The sequence below is a fragment of the Meles meles genome, chromosome 7, assembly GCF_922984935.1.
Source record: "Meles meles chromosome 7, mMelMel3.1 paternal haplotype, whole genome shotgun sequence".
Lineage (NCBI taxonomy): Eukaryota > Metazoa > Chordata > Mammalia > Carnivora > Mustelidae > Meles > Meles meles.
The window spans coordinates 103,268,097-103,296,068 of NC_060072.1; the positions used below are offsets into that span (position 1 = coordinate 103,268,097).

At 39.4% G+C, this 27,972-nt stretch overlaps 1 protein-coding gene across 1 annotated transcript; it reads left to right on the forward strand.

Annotated features, from left to right (window-relative positions):
• The first annotated feature begins 10,899 nt into the window (after positions 1–10,899).
• On the forward strand, positions 10,900–27,831 carry RXYLT1 (ribitol xylosyltransferase 1). Its single transcript, XM_046012496.1, has 6 exons — positions 10,900–11,173; positions 12,010–12,165; positions 16,474–16,576; positions 20,677–20,991; positions 24,229–24,399; positions 27,407–27,831. The coding sequence occupies exons 1-6, from the start codon at positions 11,005–11,007 to the stop codon at positions 27,822–27,824; spliced, it is 1,332 nt and encodes a 443-aa protein (XP_045868452.1). The 5' UTR covers positions 10,900–11,004; the 3' UTR covers positions 27,825–27,831.
• Positions 27,832–27,972: the final 141 nt, after the last annotated feature.

Genomic DNA, 27,972 nt, shown 5'->3' on the forward strand with positions numbered 1-27,972 from the left:
GTAATACAATTTTTTAATGAATATGCTCATTTATATTAGTATATATCAGAAATCTCAAATACAAAAGCAGTTGCATTCATATAGTTAAAATTCTATCTGCAGCGCCCTCCTCTGGTCACTTTCTTTAAATGCAGTTTCCTTTCTGTCTTACTTTGGCAGTATTTGTTTATTCCAAAATTTTCAGGAGATTTTCTTTGGAGAACTCCATTTCTGTTACCTAAAATTATTTCTTTTTGCTAAATTAAGCAGCTATAATGTCAGAGCAAGGAGCACAAAATCTATTACAAAGATTATTTAAATTCCTTTCATCAACATTTATTTTAATCACAAGATACATTTCAAGCCTATAATGTTTTTAGTTTAAACTGGAAAGTTGGCCCAAATCATTCAGATGTTGTTTTCTTAGGCTGACTGTTAAGTATCTTTCACATAGTTCCATACCCATACATACTTGTAGGATGGATTACACCACCAACACTTGATCAAAACTTTCTCACAGTAAATTTCAAGGCAATAAACAAGAATAGCCCTGTCAGAAACTGTTGAGCTGGCTATGCTTGTATTACCACGGTGTCTGGGACGTGGCTTGTCATCTAGACACAAGGAAGGTCCATTTGGGCAAGAACTCATTTTGCTCACAGCTGGTGTCATCACTAAAAATAGGGAGGAGCACTGAGTCAATGGCCAATACGTATTTGTTGAATGAATAAATGAGTGCTTAAGACCATTCGCCAGATTCCTGCTGCTTTCAGGATAAGGATAAAACTCTTTGATTTGAATACTTTGTTCTCAGGGTCCTCTCTACCTATATCTCTTGAGGAGACTACTAATCCCTGTCCTGTGAAGCAGAACTGCTTTGCCCAAAGACAGTTCTTGGATATTCCAGAAGACACTTACAATCACTTGCTTGACTACCAAAATAGATGAATCACCACACTGTGGATAGATTTTACCAGATTAATTTCCTGAAGGCAAACAAACTCCCAAGATCTTATCAGACACTTCTCCAAACATCACTGTATCAGTTAGGAGAAGGTAGGTAGTGCTGAGGTAACAAACAATCCTAAACTCTTAGTGGCCTACAACACCTGAGGTTAGTTCTTCTCACAACAGCATATGTCCTCAACTGATCAACGGTAGGGACCTGCATAATAGTCACACTCAGTCCAGCAGCAACCAGGATGAGGGCAAAGAAACCCTCCAGAACATGCCAGTCAGGGTGACAGAGGGAAGAGAATGGCAGGGCACATGCTGCCTCCTAAGCTTCTGCCTGGGAGTCCTGCACGATGCTTCTGCTCAAAGTTTTATTAGCCAAAGCCAATTGTATTCACAGGGCAAGAGTATATATTCTCCTCTGGGGAAGGGATACAAATATTGGTTAACAACAATACCTTCTACTACCACCATGTACTGAAAAATAGAATGTAGAATGTTAAATCAGTCATTCAGTGACATCTGAGTCTAAACCCATGTTATTCTTACAAAAACTAGGAAGAAGGGAGCAAAATATGTCATTTATTTTTTTCTTTGACAACTGTAGAAATATATGCTAAAAATTATTTTCACTAAAAACAACAGTTATGAAAACTATTATGAAATTAAAAACAGTTACAGAATTGCTTCCAAATCGGAAAAGATAAAAACGAATTTAAGAAAATCTATATGGCAAAGATAAAAAACAAAAGAAAGAGCAAGGCTAAATAAAAGATATAAAGCAAGACACCAGACGACTATATATAGAAATTATAACCACATACAAAAGGCTTAGAGTCCCATGACAAAAAGCAAATACTATTTAAAAAGTAAAAACCAGGGGCGCCTGGGTGGCTCAGTGGGTTAAAGCCTCTGCCTTTGGTTCAGGTCATGATCCCAGGGTCCTGGGATCTAGCACGTGCATTGGTCTCTCTGCTCAGCCTACCTCTCTGCCTACTTGTGATCTCTGTCTGTCAAATAAATAAATAAAATCTTTAAAATAAAATAAAAATAAAAGTAAAAACCGACTATGTACTACTTGAAGGCACAAACCTGAAGTAAAGTAAAACAGAAAAGGTAAAAATAAATGAGGGATTTAAATTGTAAACACAAACAAAAAGAAGGAACAGAAATGGTATGGCCAGTGATTTCCACCTGCACTATAAGGTAGAGCATAAGGGCAAGTTTGGACATGAGTTTCTGGACAGAAAGCTTAGGTATGCCAACAACAGCAGTTACAGAAATGGTGTCATGACCGGAAAGAAGGCTTACATGCACAAGAATATAAGGGAGGAACTGAAGAGAATTATTGATGATGGTGAAATTACAGAAGAAGATGATGCTTTGTGGCCTCCCTCTGACAGAGTTGGCCAACAGGAGCTTGACACTGTAATTGCAGGGGCACCCAGGGGACTCAATCTGTTAAGTGTGTGTCTTTGGCTCAGGTCACGATCTCATGGGTCCTGGGATGGAGCCCGGAGTCAGACTCCCTGCTCAGTGGGGAGCCTGCTATTCCCTTGTCCTCTGTGCCTACCCCTGATTATGTTCGCCCTCTCTCTCAAATAAATAAAATCTTTAAAAAAAAAAACTGTTATTGGAGAAGAATATATTTCTTTTACTCCATCTAAAACAGGTTCTCTTACTGATGTAAATCAGTCCAAGAGTCCTGAAGGCCTTCAAGTATTTTACTATTTGGGAGTCCCTGGTTTTCAGCACAGGGTATGATCTCAGGGTTATGAGATGGAGCCTGCATTGGGCTCTGTGTTCAGCAGAGTGTCTGATGGAAATTCTCTCCCTCTGCCCCTCCCCTTGCTCCTGCTCTCTCTCTCTCTCTCTCTAAAATAAATAAATCTTTAAAAAACAAAAAACCTATAAAAGATATGCAAATTTTATGGATAAAGTTATAATGGTTTTTTGGAACACATTAAGTTGGGCTTAAATGGCATCTTACTGTACACTTCCTTTTGTGCTTCATTTTTGTCCCTCAGTATTATGTTCTTCACATTCCTCCATTGACATGTATATATCAGGAGCTGTGCCCCAAAACACATCACACATGGCTATAAGGGGACAAACACTACAGTATTGCTTCTAATAGACTTAAAGTGGGCACAATTTGAATCCCATAAATAGACTTAAAAAGTCAATACTTCATAAAAAGTCAATTATCCCTAGATTATTCTATAAATGCCATAAAATTCCAATTACAATTCAAGAGGGTTTTTTAGTGAAACTTTACAGGCTAATTCTAAAATGTACAGAGAAAAGCAAAGGGCCAAGAACAGCCAAGACAGTTTTTTAAAAAGAGAAGAACAGATTAGGGAGACTTGCCCTATAAATGTGAAGACTTAACATAAAGCTGTAGTTCTGAGAGAGGGAGTATGTAGTAACGGAGATGGTTACAGATCTAGTAAATGACACAGGAAAAGCAGAGAAATCAGAAATAGAGCGACACACAAGAAAGCCTGAAGTTGCAGAAGAAGCATTACAGATCAGTCATTTAAGAATGGTCTATCCAGGGGCACCTGGGTGGCTCAGTGGGTTAAAGCCTCTGCCTTCAGCTCAGGTGATGATCCCAGGGTCCTGGGATCGAGCCCCGCATCCGGCTCTCTGCTCAGCAGGAAGCCTGCTTCCCCCTCTCTCTCTGCCTGCTGCTCTGCCTACTTGAGATCTCTCTCTGTCAAATAAATAAATAAAATCTTTAAAAAAAAAAAGAAAGAAAAAACTAGGGAAAACGTCAAATAAGAAAACAGAAGGGAGAAAAAAATAATAATGTACAATCTAGTAATTGCAAAATAGAAAAAAAACAGAACTGATAAATCTAAAGATGGCTGGAAAGGGAGAGGAAAGCAAATAATAAAATAATCAAATATAAAATCTGAAAATTTAAATATAAAATAAACTTCCCCAAAAAGAAATTGTAAATTAGAAAAGGGATATGTCTGAGTATTTTTCAATCCTAATGATGTAAATTGTTCTCTTGGAAAATTAAAATCGCCAAAACAGACTCATGATGTATTACAAACATGAGTAAGCCCAATGAAATGTTATTAAAGAATTATCTCTAAAAATCGTTCTAGGCCAGTGAATATTAGCAGAAAGTACAATGAACCTGACAAGGATTAGGTATTTTCTATGCTGTATAAACTGTTCTAGGTCCTAAGAAAATATGGACTGCTATCGAATCCATTTGTGGTAACTAGCAGTAACCCCCGGTATAAAACAAACACAGTCAAGTTTGTAAAAAATAAAAGTAAACTTCAGACTGTTGGATGTGCAGTATTAGTCTGTAGTGTCTATTTTGTTGGGAAAGAAGAGATCGAGGTGAGTTAATAGAAATACAAATGTGTGAAGTTGATGAATTTAAAGGAAAATGAACCAGCCATCAAGACCTTGTGAGGGGAGGTCAAAATTGAGGAATTGACCGAATGTCAACATTCTTACAAGCACAAAAATGAGAGGAGCAAAAAACAGAAGGATTTAGCTAATAACCACTAAAAGCGGTTGAAACAGTTATATCACACTTAGGGCTCTTCAGTGGACTTCTCCAAGCTATTATTAGGAAACTAACAAATGCAAATGAAATGAGTGGGAAATTAGAGATGGAGTCCTATGGGTTCTAGCTGCTATGAATCACTCTCAGTGGCTATGAGGCCCACCCAGAGAGCTCGTAGTAAGATAGGGTCCACAGATATCCGTAGCATTTATGCATATAAAAGTAATCATCTTTAATAGCTTTTGATTAAAGCTAGCAGATTACATGTCATACACAAACAAAAATTGTAATGAAACATTGCAGCAGTGATGAAATTGTACATCAGTGTGAGAGGTTGCTGGGGGTGGGGGCGGGAGGGAGAAAAAGATGGGCAAAAAAGCCATGTTTCCACAGAACCTGTGTCTATTCATCTGCCTTCCATATCACCTCATGGTTCTGCTGTCTCTAACCTTTATATTCTAATTGTGTTTTTTGGCTTTTGTTAATTATCTAGTCGGCTGTTTAAAAAAAAATTACAGGGGCACCTGGGTGGCTCAGTCAGTTAAGCGGCCTCTGTTAGCTGGGGTCATGATCCCAGGATCCTGGGATTGAGCCCCAAATGGGGCTCCCTGGTCAGTGGGGAGCCTGCTTCTCCCTGTCCCTCTGCCTGCTGCTCTGCCTACTTGTACTCTCTATCTCTGTGTCAAATAAATAAAACCTTTTAAAAAATTAAAAAGAGGGGCACCTGGGTGGCTCAGAAGGTTAAGCCTCTGCCTTCAGCTCAGGTCATGATCCCAGGGTCCTGGGATCGAGCCCTACATCGGGCTCTCTGCTTAGTAGGGAGTCTGCTTCCTCCCCCTTCTCTCTGCCTGCTTGTCTGCCTATTTGTGATCTCTCTCTGTCAAATAAATAAAATCTTTAAAAATAAATTACAATTTGGGGTGCTTGGGTGGCTCAGTCAGTTAAGTGTCTAACCCTTGATTTCAGCTCAGGGTGGTGATCTTGAGTGTGTGTGTGAGGGGGATAAGGTAATGAAATTAAGCCCTGACTCTGGCTCCATGCTTGTAATTTTCTCCCTCCCTCTCTCTCCGCCCCTCCCCACCCGCTCACTTGCACTCTCTCTCGCTCTCAAATAAATAAATCTTCAGAAGGAAAAAAAATTACAATTTGCTTATTTCCCAATGTCAATAAATTTCAGTAGACTTTCTTCACTTATTTGTGTCATCACCATACTTATACAGGAAAAAATGTATCTTATTGGGATTGATTCTTATAAATTTAATATAGCTATATAGTTAATGACTTATAATTTGTTACATGGCCAACCCCTACCAGAAGTATCTGAGTGTAAAAAAAAACAAAACAAACAAAAAAAAACCCAAAAACTTTGTTTGAAGCAAAGACTTTTGGCCGACCAAGCCATAAAAAAAAAAAAAATCTCTTAAAGTAGTTAATACATTTCTTAAGTATTACTGAAATATTGATAAACTTAGGGAAGAATTTTGGCCAGGCATCTCAAAATATTTGTATTGTGGATTTCTAAGAATAAATGTGTATTATTTCGAGGCAGCTGGCAGAAGGCATTAGGACTTCTTTCTTAACATTTTGTTGATTAATAATTTTTCCTTTTGCAGACAGAGAAGAAAATTTCACCAAAGAAAATGTTTAGACTTGCTTTAGTTTAATTTATCTCATGTTCTTTTATCTATATCTTCCCTCCAACCTTTTACCTTCCCAGGTCTGGTTCCCTATCCCAGGAGCTCCAAACTAAAAGTTATTTACTTGGTCTCTTTTTACACACTGCTTCACCTCCCCACCAATTTTCTTTGTCTTTCCTTCTCTCTCCTCTCACCCATCCCAGCCTGAGGAGATTCCAGTAATATACAGAAAGTAGCTCTCAGCCTTAGCACACACATTGAAAGCAAAGAGAAAGAAAAATGAATACTGCTATATTGAGATCAATTCAAAGATATATTCCTTTGTAACCTAAATACATCAGCATAATTTATTTTCAAATTATACAGTCATTTGTAGTTTGAAGCAAAACAAAACTTCCATATGTATGGTCCTCTTCCCTATTCAAGACAACCTCAACTCCATATTAGTCGTAACTTGCATGTCATTCTCTATAGTAAAATCATTAGTAGCACTTGAGTGTACATTGATACAGTGGGTGTTTTATGTAAGCTATAAAATAAATACTCTCTATCCTTAAATAATTGTCACTCCCACAGAAAAATGGGCCAAGCAAAAATATACATACAACAACCGCCATCTCCCCCAAGAGACCACCAGAATAACCTGGTGGTTAAAGAAAGCTAAATTTATTAAGTCTACTACAATAAGGGAGACCAGGGCTTCCACATGAACTTAGAAGCCTCAGAAGGAGGAAGATAGCAAGTGATACTTTATAGGTTATGGGCATCTGAGTAAAAATGGCTTAGGACAACTCTTTTAAGACAAGGAATTTGGGGGGGGATTGAGCGGAGTTTTTGACATAATATCTTAGGGCTGGTGGTATGGCAGCCAATTTGTCCTTGGTTTTCTGGCACTTTCCCAGATTTAGCATTGAAAACCCCACATACCAGGGACCTCTTCAGTTCTGGGCAAACAAAGACAGGTGGACACCCTAATAGGTGGGCACACCATTACAATGATTTTGAAACAAGTCTTGATAACCAAGATGTTTTTCCTAAGAATTTCGTAAGTTTCCTAAGTGAAGTATTTGCCCAGATAAACCATTTATTTCAGTTAAACAATAATTGCCATGAAGATTGAGCTCTTTGTTCAGATTAACTAGTTTGCAGGAATTAGCTAAAATAAACAGTGAAGTTAGTTATTAATTTATGGCCTTAGCCTCTTTGGCAAGAATCTACTACAAAAGAAAAGTCATGGTAGTATAGATGGTCTGAGTTCTCAGTTCTGATACTTAAGCTATGTGGCTACAGGTGGTCTCAATTTCCAGTAGATCTACCTAGTATTTTTTTTAAAGATTTTATTTATTTGATATAGAGAGAGAGATCACAAGTAGAGAGGCAAGTAGAGAGAGAGGAAGAAGCAGGCTCCCTGCTGAGCAGAGAGCCCGATGCGGGACTCGATCCCAGGACCCTGAGATCGTGACCTGAGCCTAAGGCAGAGGCTTAACCCACTGAGCCACCCAGGCGGCCCCCTACCTAGTATTTTTTTTTAATTTTTATTTATTTAACAGACAGAGATCACAAGTAGGCAGAGAAGCAGGCAGAGAGAGAGGAGGAAGCAGGCTCCCCTCTGAGCAGAGAGCCAAAGGCAGAGGCTTTAACCCACTGAGCCCCCAGGCGCCCCCTTAGTATTTTTTTTAAAGATTTTATTTATTTATTTGACAGAGAGAGAGGTCACAAGTAGGCAGAGAGGCAGGCAGAGAGAGGGAGAAACAGGCTCCTCACTGAGCAGAGAGCCTGATGTGGGGCTCGATCCCAGGACCCTGAGATCATGACCTGAGCCGAAGGCAGAGGCTTAAACCACTGAGCCACCCAGGCGCCCCCCTAGTATTTTTTTAATACTAATGTGATTTCAACCAGAAGGGGTGCCTGGGTGGCTCAGTCAGTTTAGCGCCTGCCTTTGGCTCAGGTCTCGATCCTACGGTCCTGGGATCAAGTCCCATATTGGGCTCCCTGCTCAACAGGGAGTCTGCTTCTCCCTCTGGTTATGCCCCTTCCCGCCTGCTCTCATACACTGTCTCTCTCTCAAATAATTAAAATCCTAAAAAAAAAAAAAAAAAAAAAAAAAAAAAAAGAATTCAACCGGCAAATATTTACTAAACACCTAAAATATGCCAGAGCCTGTAATAGGTGCCAGCGATACCAGAGATACTATGGAAAGTAAATCTGTAGAGTGATCCAAGTCTGGTGATGCATTATCATCTACAAACACATATTAAGCATCTATTAGCCTTCAGGTGATACACTAAAGATTAGTCACTGAAGACAAGGCACCCCTGCTACTCTAGTCTCATCTAATCCTGCTAATAAACATTTCATTTTCACCTAAATTACTGAGTTGCCTTTAAATTTTACTGGGGAAAAAAAAAAAAGACAAATCATCCACCTCTAAGAAAATGGCTCTCTATCTCGTATATCTCGTATTTTCCTTCTACATCAGTAGTAACAGTGGGCGCACCTGGCTGGCTCAGTTGGTAAAGCAGGGGACCCTTAATCTCACCCCACATTTGGTGTGGGGCCTACTTTAAAAAAAAAAAAAAAAAGTCACACCATCCTTCCAGCTAGAAAATTACCAAGTTTTCTTTGATTCCTCACTATGGCTCAGAGCTGATACTTACTTCCTCAGTATTGTGTCTTAACTGCTTGAAAACAGTAACACCTTCAAATTCAAATCATTGAGTTTATTTCTATTCAAAAATGCTTTGTTTTCTTTTTAAAATATTACTCTAAAGATTCTTAATGACAACAACAAAAGCCAAACCTGAAACAAAGCAAAACAAAAAGCACATCATATTTCTCTGGAGAAAGACCAAAAATGAGAATCTGTAAGTAAAGGAATTTTCACCTCTTCACTTAGTGGCAGTTTTGAGTAAGAAAATAGCTTGGTTGGATATACATAATTATCCTATTGATTGTACTCAAAGTACTTTGGGAATTTCTTTGTTCTCCCTTTTTGTACTACCTTATTTTATATGCTCAGTTGTGGTACAGAGTCATTCTTTGATAATATATTTAATTTAGAGGAACAAATGAACATTATTCAGAGTCAAATTGGAAATTGGATCATTAAGATCTATGATTAAATTCAAGCAGTTTGTTATTAGGATCTGATATTGTTAAGCAAAACAAAACAAACAAATGAAAAAAAATTATAAAAAAAAAAAAAAAAAAAGGATGTGATGAGGGACCAGAACATAACTACGATAATGTCAGGAACACAGAACTGAGAACAGATGTAGGAATTTTAGTCAGATATCAAAAAAAGTATGAGCTGTTGGTCAAGTCACCTCACCCCTCTGGACCTAAATTTCCTCCCAGCCATAAAATTTTTCTTATCAAATTATCTACATGTCAAGATAGAAGACAGAGATCTGACCCCAAGAACATAAAATTCTGGAAAGGTAAGTTTTTTGCTAATGGAGGAGATGGACCCTTTATCCAGAAATGTTAAGAAGAAGACTGAATCAGTTTAGAGGGTTGAATCAGTCAAGACACAGCCAGTGGAAGGCTCTGACGACCCACTCCACACTTGTGTTCTACAACTCTCTAGCTACCAAGACTCCCAAACAGGTTGAAGGACAAAGCAATACTCAGGGGTACCTGGCTGGCTCAGTGGGTAGATCATGTGACTCGATTTCAGGGTCATGAGTTGAACCCCATGTTGGGCAAAGATATTACTTTAAAAAAAATACTAAATGTAACTGACAAAAAATTGTAGCCCAACTTCACAAGGACTTGACAAAGAAAGTTTATTAACAGGATTCAATTTTACAGCCTTAATTTGACAAAAGACTACATGCCTGTGAGCACTCAAGTCTTATCAGTAATAAAACTTAATTTTCTCAAATACTGTAGGAAGATATACATAACAAAATTTGCTATTCTAACCATTTCTAAGTGTCCCACTGAGTGGCATTAATTACATTGACAATGTTGTGCCACTGTTACCACTTAACTTCTTTTTTTAAAGATTTTATTTTTGAGCAACCTCTACATCCAGCTGTGGGGCTCGAACTCACAACCTGGAGCCCATGTTCCACCAACTGAGCCAGCCAGGCACTCCACCACTTAGCTTTTTAAAATAGACATGCATATCATTCATCTGTAATGTGGCAGGCCCTCTGGTAAGCTCTGGGAACAAAAATTAGAATGGGCCATGCCTTCACATGGACGTCATGGATCATGGATCATGGTGGTGTTTGGGTTTGTTGTTTTTTGTTTTTTTTTTCTTTACAGCCAGATAACAGGTAAGCTTTTTTTTTTTTTAAGATTTTATTTATTTGACAGAGAGAGATCACAAGTAGGCAGAGAGGCAGGCAGAGAGTGAGAGGGAAGCAGGCTCCCTGCCAAGCAGAGAGCCCGATGTGGGACTCGATCCCAGGACTCTGAGATCATGACCCGAGCCGAAGGCAGCGGCTTATACCACTGAGCCACCCAGGCGCCCCAACAGGTAAGCTTTTATGCACATGGGGAGGCGGACAGGGTTGAAAGTGGCCATCAGTAAACTTAAGATGCGATCTCCCAACGTCCAGTTCGGAAGACCCGACGCCAACAGGTCCTAAGACCCGGAAGAAGTCACGCCTAAGGCGGGGCGGGGCGGGGCGAGGCAAAGCCCTAGGAGAGGCTTGGGAGGGGCTGAGGGAGGGGCCTGAGCTGGGCCGGCGCGAGGGGAGGGGCGGAGGCGCCGGGGCAACTCCGGGGCGGGGCTTGAAAGGAGGCGGGGTTATTTCTGGTTACTCCGCCCCCGCCCCCCCGCCCGCCCGGCCTGGACCTGCACCTGAAGCCGGCCGGGCCACGGCCCCGAGCGGCGGCTTCTCCTCCCGCCCAGGGTGGTGGTGGCGGACGGGAAGCCGGAGTGGGATGCGGCTGACGCGGAAACGGCTCTGCTCGTTTCTCATCGCCTTGTACTGCCTCTTCTCCCTCTACGCCGCCTACCACGTCTTCTTTGGGCGCCGCCGCCGGCCGCCGGCCGCGTCTCTGCGGGGCCTAAGGAAGGGGGCGGCCGCGGCGCGGGAGAGGCGCGGCCGAGGTAGGACACTGGGCGGCAGCTGACCCGGCTCGCGGGTCCGGGGGTGCCCCCGGGCTCCAGGGTGCGCCTCGCCTCTTCCAGCTCTCGGTAGCCGGCCCTGGGCTCGGGCTCGGGCTCGGGCTTGAGCTCGGAGCGTGTGCGGCTGTCTCAGTCCTCGCCCGAATCTCACACGCCGGCCCCACTCCCCACCTTCAAAGCGGGCTGGCGCGCACTCTGTGAAACACGTCTTGAACCTGCAAGGTGTTGTCACGGAATGCCGGAGATTCTTGGGAAGGCCGCTGGGCTGAAGACCTCTATTTCCTCATTGAAACAAAGAGCCTTCTCTAATTTTGTCCTGATTTGGGAAGGCCTCGGTGCCTTACCTCCAGATGGTGGTCATCTGTCCTGTATTTTGACTTATGTCAGAATCGGAGTCAGACTTATCTCTCCCTTTTTTCAGAATTTTTCTCAATAGTATCCAGAACTGTTGGACACTTTACATTCTGAAGTCAAGTTTTTATGTATAGCTTACGTATACATAATCTATAAAGAATAGCAAATGTTAAACTTATAACGATACCTATTATCCAGTTATTTTAGAAGGTCTCATTTGTGAGAGATAATTTTGTCTCCTATTAACATTTTAAGATCTTTTAGAATAAAGATTTAATAAAAATTAAATTCTGATTTCCTGTTTTTAATTGTATGTGTTTAATCAGTTCAAATTCAGTTGCTTTAGCTCTATGAAAAGCTGGAATTAGCACTCCCTGACACCTAATTTAAATGGCTTGAATTTATCTACAACTACAGCTCTACCTTACTGATAAACATTGTTCGTTACTCTTTTTAAAACACAGAACAGTCTACTCTGGGAAGTGAAGAATGGAATCCTTGGGAAGGAGATGAAAAAAATGAGCAACAACAGAGATTTAAAACTAGCCTTCAAATATTAAATAAATCCACAAAAGGGAAAACAGACTTCCATGTACAAATCTGGGGGAAAGCTGCCATTGGTAAGTTAATGTATAGAGTTAAGACATGTAAAAAGAATCCTAAATGTACTTTATTAATATTAAATTCAATTCATTTTAATATGTTGTTTATTTCATTTGTTAATTAAAGCATCATGACACATTTTCTTTTCCTGAATATTTTCATTTCTGACTTCTGTTAGACAATATCTATGTAAATACACACACGTACATAAAAATCTGTTGTGGATCTTTAGAAGATTACAGCTTTATGTGTAGATACAAAGTAGAATATAAGCATCATTATATAGAAATGCCTATGTCAACTGAATTTTTTTGAATTTATGTATTTATTGGACACTTGACACACAAGTATAAGATGTGGCCCCTCCCCTTGATGGCCAAACAAGTTTGGGAAACATTGAAATGAACAAAGTTAAACAAGGTTCTTTATTCCAGGCCATTCTCAGAGCCCTTAATATGCCTCTTTCATTAAAATTTGTATATATAGTTATAGATATATATAGTTATAGTTATAGATATAGTTAATAATATAGTTAATTATATAGTTAGTTAATTATATAGTTATAGATATATATAGTTATAGTTATAGATATAGTTAATTAAACTTGAATATCCATAAAAGCATCCTGAGTATCTAAGTATCTAAGTATCATGAGATTCTAGAGTTCCAAGTTACATATTATGCTTAGAGAATGGGACCCTAAATAAAGGTTACAAGAGTCAGAAAGAATTTAGTGAATTAAAAAGGGTTTTGTTAGGCCTTTAAACATGAGTTGGATTTATCTATAATAAGGGATAGTGGTAGAAAGGACCAGATGAGAAGGAAGTAAGCAGAGAATGATGCTTTGACCTTAGCGTTTCATAAATTCATTCATGCTTGCATACAAATATGCATCCCTGAAGATTACTACTGACCTCCAAATTTCAAGTACCTAGACCCAGGTTCTAATCATCAGGTTCTAGCAACGTTTTTCTTTATAAAATCTCTAATATTAATTTCATCCTTTAAATTCCTACTTCCCCATTCTAGTTTTTAATTAATTCTACATCTTAACAGGTTTTCATGTTTCCAGCCTTTTCTCTTTGCAATTCAGTAAGCACAAAGTGACAAGATGAGTTTTATCAAACACTATTTTTCATCAATCTATTTCCCAGGCACATGGGATTCCAATTCCATTCCTATTCAAAAAGGAGGGGAAAGGGGGCACCTGGGTGGTGCAGTCAATAAAGCATTGGACTCTTGATTTCAGCTCAGGTCCTGATCTTTGGGTCGTGAGATCAAGCCCGGTGTTTGGCCCTGTGCTCAGTGCAGAGTTCTCGCCACTTCTGCCCCTTCCCTACTTGTACTCTTTCTTTCTCTGTCTCTTTCTTTCTCTCTTGCTCTCTGTCTCTTTCTTTCTCTCTTGCTCTCACTCTTGCTCTCTGTCTCTTTCTTTCTCTCTTGCTCTCACTCTTGCTCTCAAATAAATAAATAAAATCTTAAAAAAAAAAAAAGGAGCGGGGAGGGTGGGAATGAAATCACTGGTCCAATCAATTCTAAATTACAGCCAGGCAAACTGTTAGGTTCAAGGCCTGGGAATTATGGCTCAAAACTTTGCCTCTGGTCTTGCAGCTCTACCTTTGCAGTCATCCTTTCTTTGTCATGAACGGTAGCATGTGCTTGCAGCTGGGTGGTTTTATCAGCCAGTATCCTGCTGGTAGGATTTAGGAATCAGCACCTTTCTTTCATTTCAACATCTCTCTATCTCCTTCAGTCCAAGCCAGCAGTGTTTCTGCTGATAAAACATTTTCAAGAAGCTTGTGGGTCTCCTATGTATGTCACAAGGATTAACTCTATTAAACAAGAACTCTTCCAGGTCTTTCCTGGAGAATCTCATCTCTGTTTCTGGCTTCTGCTGAGATAGCTGAGAAGACCCATGAATTACACACCTAATATCTATGACTGAATATTTTAACCTTCTTTTCCTTTTGAGGCACTAGCAAAAAGATACTCAGCTACATCCTTCACCTTCTTTCAGAAACATGCCTTCCTGACAGTGAATCTCCTAGTTTTCCACCCTTTGCAATTGAACAAGCTGAGACTTTCCCAAATCATCAAGTCCCGGCTCCTTCTTGCTTAACAATTCCTCCCTCAATCACTCTTTCCTCTTACATTTACTATAATTAGCAAGAAGAAGCTAGACCACAGCTTCAACACTACCTGGAAATCTCTTTAGCTAAATATCCAAGTTTATCACTTACACATTCCACTTTTCATATAACTTCTGGACACAATTCAGCTAAACATTCCAGTGCTGTTATAAGCAGGATTCCCTTTTCTCAGAGTTTCTAATAATATGTTCCTCATTTCCTTCTGAGCCCTCACCAGCAGCACTTTTAACCTGCATGTTTCTACTCACAGTCTGCTTAGATGTTTGTAAAAACCAATATGGGGTTTATTTCTACTGTGCTTTTTCTCTTCTGAGTTCTCACTAGCTGAGTCACTAGCACCCATACTTCTACCTATAACCTGTCTAAGGCATTTTAAAATCATGCTCCTCAAAGTTCTTCTAGCCTCTCCCCATTGCCCAATTCCAAAGGCACTTCCAGATTTTAAAATATTTGTTATAGTAGTATCTCATTTCCAGATACCGCAATCTCTGGTTTCCTTTAGCTGCCATAACCAGTTACCAAAACTTTAGTGAATTAAAACAATACAAATTTATTATCTTTTTTAAAATTAAGATGTAATTGACATATGACATTATATTAGTTTCAGGTGTACAACATAACGGTTTGAGATATTTGTATTTTGTGAAGTTATCAACATAATAAGTCTAATTAGTATCTATCACCACACACACTTATACTTTTTTTTCTTGTGATGAGAACTTTTAAGATCTACTCTCTTAGCAACTTTCAAATATATAAAACAGTATGATTAACTATAGTCACCATAAACTTAAATCTTACATTTTTGAAGGTAGAAGTCTAAAATGTGTCCACAGGGCTGTATTCTTTTTAGAAGCTCTAGAGGAGGATCTCTTTCCTTGACTTTTGCAGCTTCTTGCGATCTGTTTCCTTGACTTCTATGACATTGCTTGACTCGTGGCCCCGCTTCACTCCAACTTCTGTTTCCATCCTAATACCTCCTCCCCTCACTCTGACTCTCTTGCATCCTTGTAGGGACTCTTATGATTGCCTAGGGCCCATCCAGATAATCCAGGATAACCTCCCCACCTCAGCATCCTTAATCACACATAGAAAATTTCTTTCAGGGGCGCCTGAGTCGCTCAGTCAGCTAAGAATGTGCTTTTGGCTTGAGTTATAATCCTAGGGTCCTGGGATCGAGCCCCACATTGGGCTCTCTGCTCAGTTGGGAGCCTGCTACTTCCCCTACTTGTGCGCTCTCTCTTTCTCTCTCTCTCTCTCTCTCTCAATCTGTGGGTCAAATGAATAAATAAAATCTTAAAAAAAAAAAAGTTTCTTTTGCCATGTAGGATGATAATGTATTCATAGATTCTAGAGATTATATCTCTGGACATCTTGGGTGGACAGGGAAGCATTATTGGGCCACCACACGTGGAAAGCTTTATCTGTTTGGCTAGATATTTAAATAGTTATTTTGTGGGTGTCCTTTAGTACTGGGGCATAATGAGACTAGAACAAAGCACTTCTGACAATGTAAGTAAAACAGGGCTCCCAGATTATTTCATTCTACTTTCCTCTACTCTCAGAGCTTTCATTCCGGTGAAATGACAGTAAAATATCAGGAGCCGCCCTAAGGAGATACACGCGAAAACATTTGTCTGCAGAGGGCATGATGCCATGAGGGGTGTGTGTTCAAGTGAGGAGGAGTTACTATCTCCCTAATGTATTCACTGTATGCATATATAGATGAGCTTCTCTGGTGGTGTTTGGCAAAAAATGGTGAATTCCCCTAGTTTATTATAATACAGAAAACATTCTAATCATGTAGTAACTTACATTATAACACATGTTGGGATAAAATAGGTAGTAAAAGTCCAACAATAATCAGAGGTTTCTCAGATTTAGAGTAAGAGAGGTTATTTTCTTTAATATAACCCACATTCTGCCACATTTCACACTGACGACCTCTGAATTCTGTCATATATTAACCGCCATATTGATGATTTTGAGCTATTGCTTGGCAGAACTGCCTGCCAGGGGACCAAAAAGGAATACAGTCTGTTTTCCTGGTCAAATTATATAAGTTATATAAATTTATAAATTATATAAATGAGCATAACATAAACTCATCACACACCAGAGTAAACCAGACAGTAAATGGCCTTGTTCTTGTTTTTTTTTTTTTTAAATTACCAGGTTTGTATCTCTGGGAGCATATTTTTGAAGGCTTACTTGATCCCACTGATGTGACTGCTCAGTGGAGAGAAGGAAATTCAGTTGTAGGAAGAACACATTACAGGTATTAATTGTGTAACGTTAAGGTTTGCTGTGTTTCTATACAATGTTTTATGTAAATATGAGGAGAAAGATAAGAGGAAAACTTATTTAAAGACAATATTTCCACTTCCACTTGTGAATAGAAAAATGAATCTCATGAATATATATTGTAGTTACAGCTTACCTGAACATTTTACAGATACTTCCTTTTTTTAATTTTGCCTGTTTCATTTTTATCAAAACATTTCTGATTATATGGGAAAGTTCATGCTCCAAATTTTATAACATTTGATTGTTGATAAGCATTTACTAGTCCATATCTTGAAGGAATAATATATAATCTTAAAAATATTTTCATTTTTCTCTTTCATATATTAGTCATGTCCACATACTTTATAATACTCAAGTGGTAGCAAAGTTATTGTTAAGAGTTGTGAAAATTTTATAAAAATGCTTATATATGAATTCTTTCATGATTTGATGGTATAGATTGCCATTTTAATGCAATTACTCAGAAATCTTTTTTTTTTTAAGATTTTGTTCATTTATTTGAATGAGAGAGCACAGAGGGAGAAGTAGACTCCCCACTGAGCAAAGAGCCTAATTCAGGACTCAATCCCAGGATCCTGATCGTGACCTGAGCTGAACAAACCCAGACACTTAACCAACTGAGCCACCCAGGGTCCCCCAGAAATCTCTTTTTTTTTTTTTTCATGATTCAGTAAAACCAAAGTATCATTAAGATATCTTAAATTGTTATTTTTATAAAACTTTTACCTATGACTCCACATTTTCTAAATATTTTTACGTAGGTAGAATTATGATTATTTTCTTTAGGAAAAAATGTGGTAATTTTGCTCAATGAAAGAGTGCTATTTTCTATTAGATTCTGCTTTCTTATTGAAATAAAAATTATTTTAAATGCTTATTTCAGGGGCATCTGGGTGGCTCAGGCGTTAAGGCCTCTACAGCTCAGGTCATGATCTCAGGGTCCTGGGATCAAGCCCCACATCGGCTCTCTGCTCAGCAGGGAGCCTCCTTCCTCATCTCTCTCTGCCTGCTTCTCTGCCTACTTGTAATTTCCGTCTGTCAAATAAATAAATAAAATCTTTTTTAAAAAAATGTTTATTTCATGTAACAATTGCACTGTTAGGGGGAAAAATGTCAACTAAAGATTCAGGTTTCTATAGGATTCCACTTATTGCCTTCAGAAATCAAAAAGAAAAGCTATGGTTAATCTCAATTTCATTTGAAGTTTCTCTGCTCCTTTAATTCTTGTTTACTTTTTACACACGTGGGAAGCAATTTCATTTCATATATCTTTTCAAAGTAATTGTTCTTGAAAAGTAAACAGGTTTTTATATTTTTTAAGATTTTATTTATTTAAGTAACCTCTATCCCATCATGGGGCTCAAACTCTTGACCCTAATATCAAGAGTCACACACTTCTCCAACTGAGCCAAAATGGGTGAATTTTATGAAATGTAAATTAAAACTTACTCTGTCATGATCTTTAAAAATAAGTTCACTTTTTTTCAACTTTTTCTTAAAGCAGCAGATGCTAATTGAAATACCATAATTGAGCTCTGATAATAATAAATAATGTGGCATCCAGCTTTTGTTTTATTAAATGGATGGACAGTTAGTTACATATCTTGTGATAATTCCTGCATATGGACAATACAGGACTCAGAAAGCAGTCTTTTAAGGATAAGCAAAGGCCATGATGAGCGAAGTAAGATTCCTCCTAAGAAATTAAAAATGAAGTTGCCCTATGGATTAAACTGTAAATCAATATACGATAGATATGAGTAGAAATAGGCAAAGTTCCTTCAAGAGACAGAATGAGTCCCAGGCTTGCTTGTAACCTAACTGAACATACTAATATAAAGAATGTATCGATAAGGTTTCTGTGAAGGTACATGAAGGAGCGATAATATTCATTTCTGGAAACAGAAAGGAGAAGGGAAGGTAGGGAGATGTTGCAGTACCTATTTAAGTAATAGTAAAAGTAATAAAACTAATAACAGCAGCAAGACTCCTATAGTGATTCCTTTGTGCCAGGTTCTGTTCTAAGCACTGTACATCTGTTAATGCATTTAGTCTTCAAAATAATCCTGCGAGGGGGTCCTGGCTGGCTCAGTTGGTGGAGCACGTGACTCTTGATCTCGGGATTGTGAGTTTGAGCCCCAGGTCAGGTGTAAAGATTACTTAAAAATAAACAAACTTCTGGTAGTGCCACTGCTGCAGGGTCACAGCCACTCACACCCTCCATGGAGACATGGCAAGAATGTCCAGCCCTACCTAGTGCATCAAGTCTCTGATTGCTGGAAAGGGGGGTAACAACTGCACAGTCTCCAAGACAGAGTTCCTAACATTTATGAATACAGAACTGGCTGCCTTCACAAAGAACTGGAAGGACTCTGGTGTCCTTGACCACATGATGAAGAAAATGGATGATGGGCAGCTAGATTTCCGAGAATTTCTTCTTCTTTGATGGCCTGGCCATAGCTTTCCATGATTCCTTTACAAGGAAGTAAATCTAAGGGCCTCTTGGGCCTGCCCTCCAGACCACCCCCTTTCCTTCAAAGCAGCCTCCCAATCCTTACCTCCTCCTCACATCCTACTCAGACCCTGAACCCAGAGCATCCACTGCCCTTTGCAGGCCAATCCTGCTGGTATTTAATAAAGTGATAGCATTGTTTAAAACAAAACAGAGTTTTTATTACATCTTTCTTTTTTTAAGATAGGTTTATACTTTAAAAGACTAATAAGTGGTTATTATAGTAACTTGGAAAAGTCAGAAGACATTTTCATCACTCAGAATTCCACTGTGCCCAGAATTCCAAAAACAGGGTTAGACAGCATTTCGTTATGTCAACTTCCGGTCTTTTTTCTATGTCTATTATTGTACTATAGATGCAATATTGTTTCTTGCTTTTTCACAGAGAATAGTAGAACATATTCTCATTTACCCATCATGGAGAACCAATAAATTCTAGCTCTCTGTCATATTTCCTTTAGACATTTAACTTCCTCCTTTTTTTTTTTTAAGATTTTATTTATTTATTTGACAGACAGAGATCACAAGTAGGCAGAGAGGCAGGCAGAGAGGCAAGCAGAGAGAGAGGGTAGGGAAAGCAGGCTCTGCGCTGAGCAGAGAGCCCGATATGGGGCTCGATCCCAGGACCCTGAGATGACCTGAGCCAAAGGCAGAGGCTTTAACCCACTGAACCACCCAGGTGCCCCAACATTTAACTTTCCTCTTAAAAGAATTAAATATTCCCAGTAATAGGGAAGCTTTCTTTGTACTATACCCTAGTTCCTTTTCTCTTGCTCCTCCTCAAAGGCAACCCCTGTAATGAATCTGGTGTGTATGTGTATCCTCCCATTCATATTTTTATATTTATACTTATACTAGATTTAAGCACAATTTTTTATATTGTACTTTCAAATATACATAGAATTATCATATATTTCGAGACTTAATCTCCGTGGATGTTTATAATGCCACCCTCCATCTCTCACTTAACCTCCATTTCTCACCTCCAATTAAACTATACAGAGGAGAAACTATACAGAGTTTCACATGATTCAGCTGTGAATAGTTTAACAGGTCACACTCTAGCCACCACGTATTTTTTTTCCAAAGATTTTATTTATTTATTTGACAGAGATCACAAGTAGGCAGAGAGGCAGGCAGAGAGAGAGAGAGAGAGGAGGAAACAGGCTCCCCGCCAAGCAGAGAGCCCAATGCGGGGCTCGATCCCAGGACCCTGGGACCATGACCTGAGCTGAAGGCAGAGGCCTTAACCCACTGAGCCACCCAGGTGCCCCTAGCCAGCACATATTTTGAATGTGGTTAAAAGTAACAACAAAGCTACCACATTTCTGGTTATCACATGCAGTTGATCTTACTACAACCAAAGCTTCCCATTGATTTACATCCATGCTCTATCATTCAGACCTGTTTGGGAAAACTTGCATTATGGAAATTATGTTTCTAGAAAGAATACAGATTACATTCCACTGTAGATTTTATGTAAAATGATTAAAAACTTCCGATATCAAATACCTTTGTTCTTTATCTCATGCTCTTGTTTTGTTGTATTGTTTTAACAGCTTCATCACTGGCCCAGCTGTAGTCCCAGGGTACTTTCCCATTGATGTGAATAACGTGGTACTCATTCTAAATGGGAGAGAAAAGGCTAAGATCTTTTATGCCACCCAGTGGCTACTTTATGCACAAAACTTGGTGCAAACTGAAAAACTCCAGCATGTCGCCGTCGTGTTGCTTGGAAATGAACATTGTAATAATGAATGGATAAACCAGTTCCTCAAAAGAAATGGAGGCTTTGTGGAGCTGCTTTTCATAATATATGACAGCCCCTGGGTTGATGATGTGGATATCTTTCAGTGGCCTTTAGGAGTGGCAACGTAAGTACAAAATACTATTAGGTACTTATAGACTCTAAGACCTGAATTTCTGAATCAGGAAGATTGAACTTTAAATTTGTAATAAATGTAGTTCTGGGATCATCTGGGAGGCCAAGTACAATCTTTCCCATGGAAAAAATCTGGTTTGGTCTCATGCTTCAATAATAATAATGATATTTTTAGAGTCCTTTAGGCTTTGTTTGTTTGTTTTATAGAGAGTGAGTGGGGTGGAAGGGCAGAGGGAAATGGAGAAAGAGAATCTTAAACAGTCTCCATGCCCAGCACAGAACCCAACTTAGGGCACGATCTCACAACCCTGAGATCATGACCTGAGCCAAAATCAAGAGTCAGCCCTTAACCAACTGAACCACCCAGGCACCCCCAGAGTATTTTAGCTTTTTATAAGAAGAGCAGATAAGTTAGCTTTTTGTATTTTAAAACTCCAAGGCATAGGATGAATTTCAAGTTTATCAGTAGTGCACTAAAGAGATGTCTGACAGAGAATGGCAGAGAGGCAGACCTTCTTAAAACAACTATACAATCTATATAATTCATAGTAAAAACAAACAAAAAAACTTACTTGAATATTAAGGGGTGCCTGGGTGGCTCAGGTGGTTAAGCCTCTGCCTTTGGCTCAGGTCATGATACCAGGGTCCAGGGGATTGAGCCCTGCATCGGGCTCCCTGTTCATTGGGGAGCCTGTTTCTCCCTCTGCCTTCTGTTCCCCCTGCTTGTGCTCTCTCTTTCCATCTTTCTCTGACAAATAAATAAAAATTTTTTAAAAAATTTAGAAAAGCAGTATTAAATCAGAAGGATTCCATACCCCTGGATTTGAGAGGATCATAATATGCTCAGATCTGCCACTGAGACTTGTTGAACTTGCACAAATCTCTTCTTTAATAAGAGGGGTTAATTAAGTAATAACAAAGCCTTCTAAATATGTCTGTAACATCTTTCTATAAAATTGAAGCTTATTTTTTATCTTTCTGTTAATGAAGTGTGTTTAGTTGACTTTAAGAGAAGTTAAACTTATTTCCAGCACTAGTGTATAAACCCCAGGGGTTCTGTCTCTTGTTCACTGTATTGGCAGAGTCTAAAACCAAGCCTGCACAGAGTAGACAATGAATAGTTGTCAAATGGTTGAATTACAAGAAATTTCATTAACATGCTTTCTGAATCAGATATTCCTTATTCACTCATCACTTGTTACCAGATGGGACCTTAAACTATTGCTTAGTTGGGTACACAAATATTACCAGAGAAGTGTATTAACAAGACATATTTGAGGGCCCACCCTACAGTATTCCAATCTAGTAGATTTGTGGTAGCATCAGACAAAAAGGTTTATATTTGGTATAGCAAGATACAAGACTTTGAAAATTCTATCCCTTGAGTAGAGCTCATACTTGTAAAACGCTCTGAAACAAAATTACTCTTTCACAGTAACTCTATGTAGCCTATTCATACAATTTCCATACATTGGATGAAAACCCTTTGTAATTCTGTTATTGTTGGACTAGACCAATACCCTTTTTACAGATCTGGTGGTTTTCAACCAGAAGCAGTTTTGCTGCCCAGGAGACATTTGACAATGTCTGGAGATAATTTTTGGTTGTTACAGGTGGAAGGGGGAGGCAACAATAGCATCTGGGACGCTGCTAAATGGCCTACATGGTAGAGAACAGCCTCCACAACAAAAAATGAACTAGCCCAAAATGCCAGTAATGCAAAGATTGAAACAACCTGTTATAGAATATTATATAAAGCTTCTCCCTTATAGGAAGGTTGTATCTCAGGCACAGAGTTAGGTCTCTAATATTTCCAAATGCCCGTAAGAATAGGTCAATTGCAAAAGGCCTCTTTGGTATGCCATGAGAGGTTTTAAAAATATTTTTTGTTATTTTTTTAAAAGATAGGGTTTTTTTAAAAAGATTTACTTATTCATTTGAGAGAGAGAGACTGTGTGGGGAAGGGGCAGAGGGAAAAGGAGAGAGAGTCTTAAGCTGACTCCACGCTGAGTGCAGAGCGCAACTCAGGGCCCTATCTCAAAACCCTGAGATCATGACCTGAGCTAAAACCAAGAGTCAGAGCTTTAACTGACTGTGCCACCCAGGCACCCCAATTTTTTTTAATCTACTTTAGAGGTACCTGGATGACTCAATTGGTTGGCCATCCAGCTCTTGATTTCAGCTTAAGTCATGGACTCAGAGTCCTGGGATTCAGCCCTGTGTTGGACTTCTGTGCTCTGTGCACAGAGTCTGCTTGGGATTCTCTCTCTCCCTCTTCCTCTGCTCCCTCCCTCCCTGCATGCATGCATCTCCCCCAATAAGTAAATAAATTAAAGAATAAAATCTTTTTTAAAAATCAGCCTATAGGGGCGCCTGGGTGGCTCAGTGGTTTGAGCCGCTGCCTTCGGCTCAGGTCATGATCTCAGGGTCCTGGGATCGAGTCCCGCGTCCGGCTCTCTGCTCTGAAGGGAGCCTGCTTCCCTCTCACTCTCTCTGCCTGCCTCTCTGCCTACTTGATCTCTCTCTTTCAAATAAATAAATAAAAAATCTTTAAAAAAAAAAAAAAATCAGCCTATAAGGGTGCCGGGGTGGCTCGATTGGTTGAGCGACTGCTTTCAGCTCAGGTCATAATCTTGGAGTTCCAGGATCGAGTCCCGCATGGGGCTCCCAGCTCCATGGGGAGTCTGCTTTTCCCTCTGACCTTCTTAGCTCTCATGCTCTCTCTCTCTCTCTCTCAGAAGAATAAATAAAATCTTAAAAAAAAAAAATCAGCCTGTAAGAGTTCTTTTTAAAAAATCTACTTTAAAAGCCTTTGGGAAATTGGAGCTCTTTGCTATAGAAATGTGTATCCTGTAATCTTTCCATCATTAAAACATTCATTAAATCATCATCATTATGAATGTGGATTATTTATACTTCGAAGGTCTTGAATTCAACCTTCCTTATAACTACAAGTGTATGGAAGTTGAAGAGTATTTAAAAAACCATTTCAGACACTTAATCTCTATGGCAGTTTTGTAAAAGATGTCAATGTAAGGTTATTTTTTTAACTTAGTAGATTCAGGGACTTTTCCAAAGTAAGCGTGGAAAATTACAGTTTGAGGTTTAGAAAATCATACTTGAAATCTCTCCTGTCTGCATCATCATGCTACCTAAGGTATTAGGTAATACAATAATTTGCCAATCCTACTGTCATATACTATTAACTCATATGTACTTATTTTTATAGATACAGGAATTTTCCTCTGGTGGAGCCAAGTTGGTCAATGCTGCATAACGAAAGGCCCTACTTATGTAATTTCTTAGGAACCGTTTATGAAAATTCATCCAGACAAGCACTGATGAACATTTTGAAACAAGATGGGAACGATAAGCTTTGTTGGGTTTCAGCAAGAGAACAGTAAGTTCTATGTTTACTTGATTCACCCATTTTGTTCTCCAGTCCATGAGTTGCTTTATGCAGCAGAACAGGTCTCCAAAGAGACATCGTTAGCTTCATTAATACCAGTCTTCCTGCAGAAGATATATCAGTAAATAAGGCTCTGTAGAAACTGGGTTGTATGCATTTAAAATTGGGAGAATCTGCTATAGCTAGAGTCCATCCTTTAGAGGAATGCTAGTAACTATCCTATGCAAATGTCAATTCTTCAAGATTCCCCAATATTTGTTAATTAGACCTGACACATAAGTGATTATGAGTGCCAGTAAGACCTTAGGTTCATCCCTGAGATTTGGCAGACCAGTTTCAGTGTTCCAAGAGTGGCATGAAGTACTCCTTACAACTTACAGAACTGACAGTACCCCGAGGACAGAACAAGACACACTATTCTCTGAATCCCCAGATCTAACATAGGACCTTACACAAAATAGGCCTAAGATAAATGGGGAGTGGATGGTTGGGTGGATGGATGAATTTAACTTTCTTCCATCTTTTTCACGGTAATCATGAAAACAGGTGTTCATGGAGTGAAGGAGAAATCCTAGAATTATTCCTTTTGTTTTTAAATAAATGCAGTTTCATGTGTAGAGTCATCAGAGAAGAAATGCCTTAAAAACTTCCCTCTAGATCTAGAAATATATTAATTGTAGCAGATACTCTCTTTTTGAAGTCATAACTGCCAACTCAGAAAACAGAGTTAGAGTTAGTGTAACCATACTGTATCCATTCAGTCACCAACTGTTTTGCAAGCAACTGCTATATGCCTGAAACTCTCTCAGTCCTGAAGGATATAGCAGGGAACAAAACAGTGAAAAGTCCATGCCCTCCTAGAACTGAAATGTTTGTTGGAGGAGACAAGCAAGTAAAATATATTGTGTGTCAGAAGAAGATAGATGCCATGTAAAAACAGCTGAGCAGAGGAGGGATGTAGAGAGGACTAGGGATCAGGAGTGGAGCATCTGCTGTTTTAGAATGGCCGAGGAAAGCTCCAGTGTGAAGCACAGGCCGGAAGAAGCTGCAGGAGTGAACCCCATTTCTATTTAGGAGAAGGATAGTCTAGGCAGAGGGAAAGCAAATGTAAAGAGCCACAGGGGGACAGTATACCAGGAAAGGGATGAATGAGGGCAGTGTAAAATATCAAAGTTTATTGTAGAAATAGAATTATGCTTGTAATTCCTCTTATAGCATTGAGCCTGGAGGTCAAGTAGGTGTCCTCCTTGCTTCTTTCTCATTGCTGCTTCCAGACCCTTCTCCTTTTTCCCTCCCTAAAACCTCTCACTTTGAATATCATATCAGTGGACAACCACCCAACAAAATCATCCATTGTTCTTCCTCTTTGAAGTCATTTACGGACCCTGGGGTTTATCTCCTTAACTCTGTGAAGAGTTTAGTTCTGGCACACTCTCACTCTCTCCCATGTTACTCCAACCTAATTCTTGGTGATTCCCAATCTACATAGATGGTCCTTCTTTCATCTTTGTCTTATAGTCCTTTACCCCCGTCTTCCAATGATCTGGTCCTCCAGTTGGCCTTGGCCACTCAGTGTCATGCTCATTTCTTAGACTTCATCATTACACATACTTCATCTTCTCTCTGATCTCAGGTTCCAGCATCTCTCTCTGTAACCACCATTTTCTGTCATTCCAGCTCACTCGCTGTAAGTATCTGACTCCAGCAGGTTAGCTGGGATTTATAAGTCATTGTTCTTACTACCTTTTCATTGGCCTTTGCTCACCTCATCTTTACTTTCTTCTTCTCCCCACTTAAATGTCATAGTCAACTATGACTGATACACATAGTTCCTTGTTCCCTAATGGAGCAAACCCTAACTCTAGTTAAATCCAGCTCTCTTAACCTGCGCCATACCTGCACCATGCAGCCAAACACACACACACACACACACACAGAATCGTGCCAATAGACCTTGCTTTAAATACACGATCTTGACTTTCAGGTGCCCAGCAATCAGATGTTTCCCTTATCCATGTATTTCCCCCCCTCCTACAAGACTGTTTTATACCTTCTTCTCTTCTTCTCTCTTCTGACCCTATCACTTACTTCATGGAGATAATAGGAACAGTCGGGAGAGAATGTCAAGCTTTTTAGAGGTCTCTCAACTTCTACCCTTGCTCCTGTATAGTCTATTCTCAACACAAAGGCCAGATTAATTCTGATAAAATGTGGGTCAGGTCAGTCACCCTGTGATCACAGCCTTCCACGATGGATTGCTCTGACTTTATCCTCCATCCCTCTCCCCCTCAGTTACCCTGCTTCAGCCAGCCTGGCTCTTCCTTGTTCTTCCTTGACCTTGACCTTGGCAGGCACACACTATCTGTACTTATACTGCACTCGGTTCTCCCCTGAACTGTCTGCATGGTTTGCTGCCTCACATCCACTGTATGCTCAGATGCTCCTGCATTGAGATGTTCCTTGCTTACGTATTTAAAATCGCAACTACTAGTTCAGAAACCCCCTCCTCACTTCTCTGCTTTGTTTTTCTTCATCAACTCTTCTGAACACCTAAATAACATACTGACTGACTGGTTTACCATCCATCTCCATCACTGGCACCAGAATGTAAGCTTTGTAAGAGCACAATGTTGGAGGGTGGGTTAGAGAAAGAAGACCTGGCCCTCAGAAGACATTTAGCTGGCTCAGTTGGTAGAGCATGAGACTCTTGAATTCAGGGTTGTGAGTTCAAACCCCACGCTAGGTATAGGGATTACTTAAAAATAAAATCTTTAAAAAATATATATATTGGCTGGATTAACGTTCGTTCAGAAATGTTACGGTGACTATTAGATTTAAACATATGCTGCTGTAAACTTCTCAAATTCTTAAAGATTTTATTTCTGTCTTCTGTCTGTCATCTCTATAATGTGTTCACCATTTCCTGTAGCTGACATTTTCCCTCACAAAAGACATGCTTAGTAAAGTGAAAATGACAGTTGTTTTTCTGGTTTTTTAGGTGGCAGCCTCAGGAAACAAATGAAAGCCTTAAGAATTATCAAGATGCTTTGCTTCAGAGTGATCTCACATTGTGCCCGGTAGGAGTAAACACGGAATGTTATAGAATATACGAGGCTTGCTCCTATGGCTCTGTTCCTGTGGTAGAAGATATAATGACAGCTGGCAGCTGTGGAAATACATCTGTTTACCATAATGCTCCTCTGAAGTTACTCAAGTCCATGGATGCTCCCTTTATCTTTATTAAGAACTGGAACGAACTTCCTGCTGTTTTAGAAAAAGAGAAAACTCTCATTTTGCAAGAAAAGGTTCAAAGAAGAAAAATGTTACTTCACTGGTATCAGAACTTCAAAAGAGAGCTAAAAAGGAAATTTACTAATATTTTAGAAAGCTCATTTTTAATGAATAATAAAGGGTAACTGTTAATTATCTTGTTGAGCTAATATCTGCTTTTTAAAGTCATTTCTAATACGTGTGTGTGTGTGTATGTGTATAAATGTTCTTTGAGGTACTCTCGTAGACCCTAGATTATGTATGTGGTATCAACTAAGTGCTCTGTTGTTGGGT

Coding starts and splice junctions, on each gene's coding strand:
- RXYLT1 (XM_046012496.1), top strand. CDS start 11,005: ATGCGGCTGACGCGGAAACGGCTCTGCTCGTTTCTCATCGCCTTGTAC. Junction 16,577..20,676: donor GTAGGAAGAACACATTACAG/GTATTAATTGTG, acceptor TTGTTTTAACAG/CTTCATCACTGGCCCAGCTG. Junction 24,400..27,406: donor TGGGTTTCAGCAAGAGAACA/GTAAGTTCTATG, acceptor CTGGTTTTTTAG/GTGGCAGCCTCAGGAAACAA.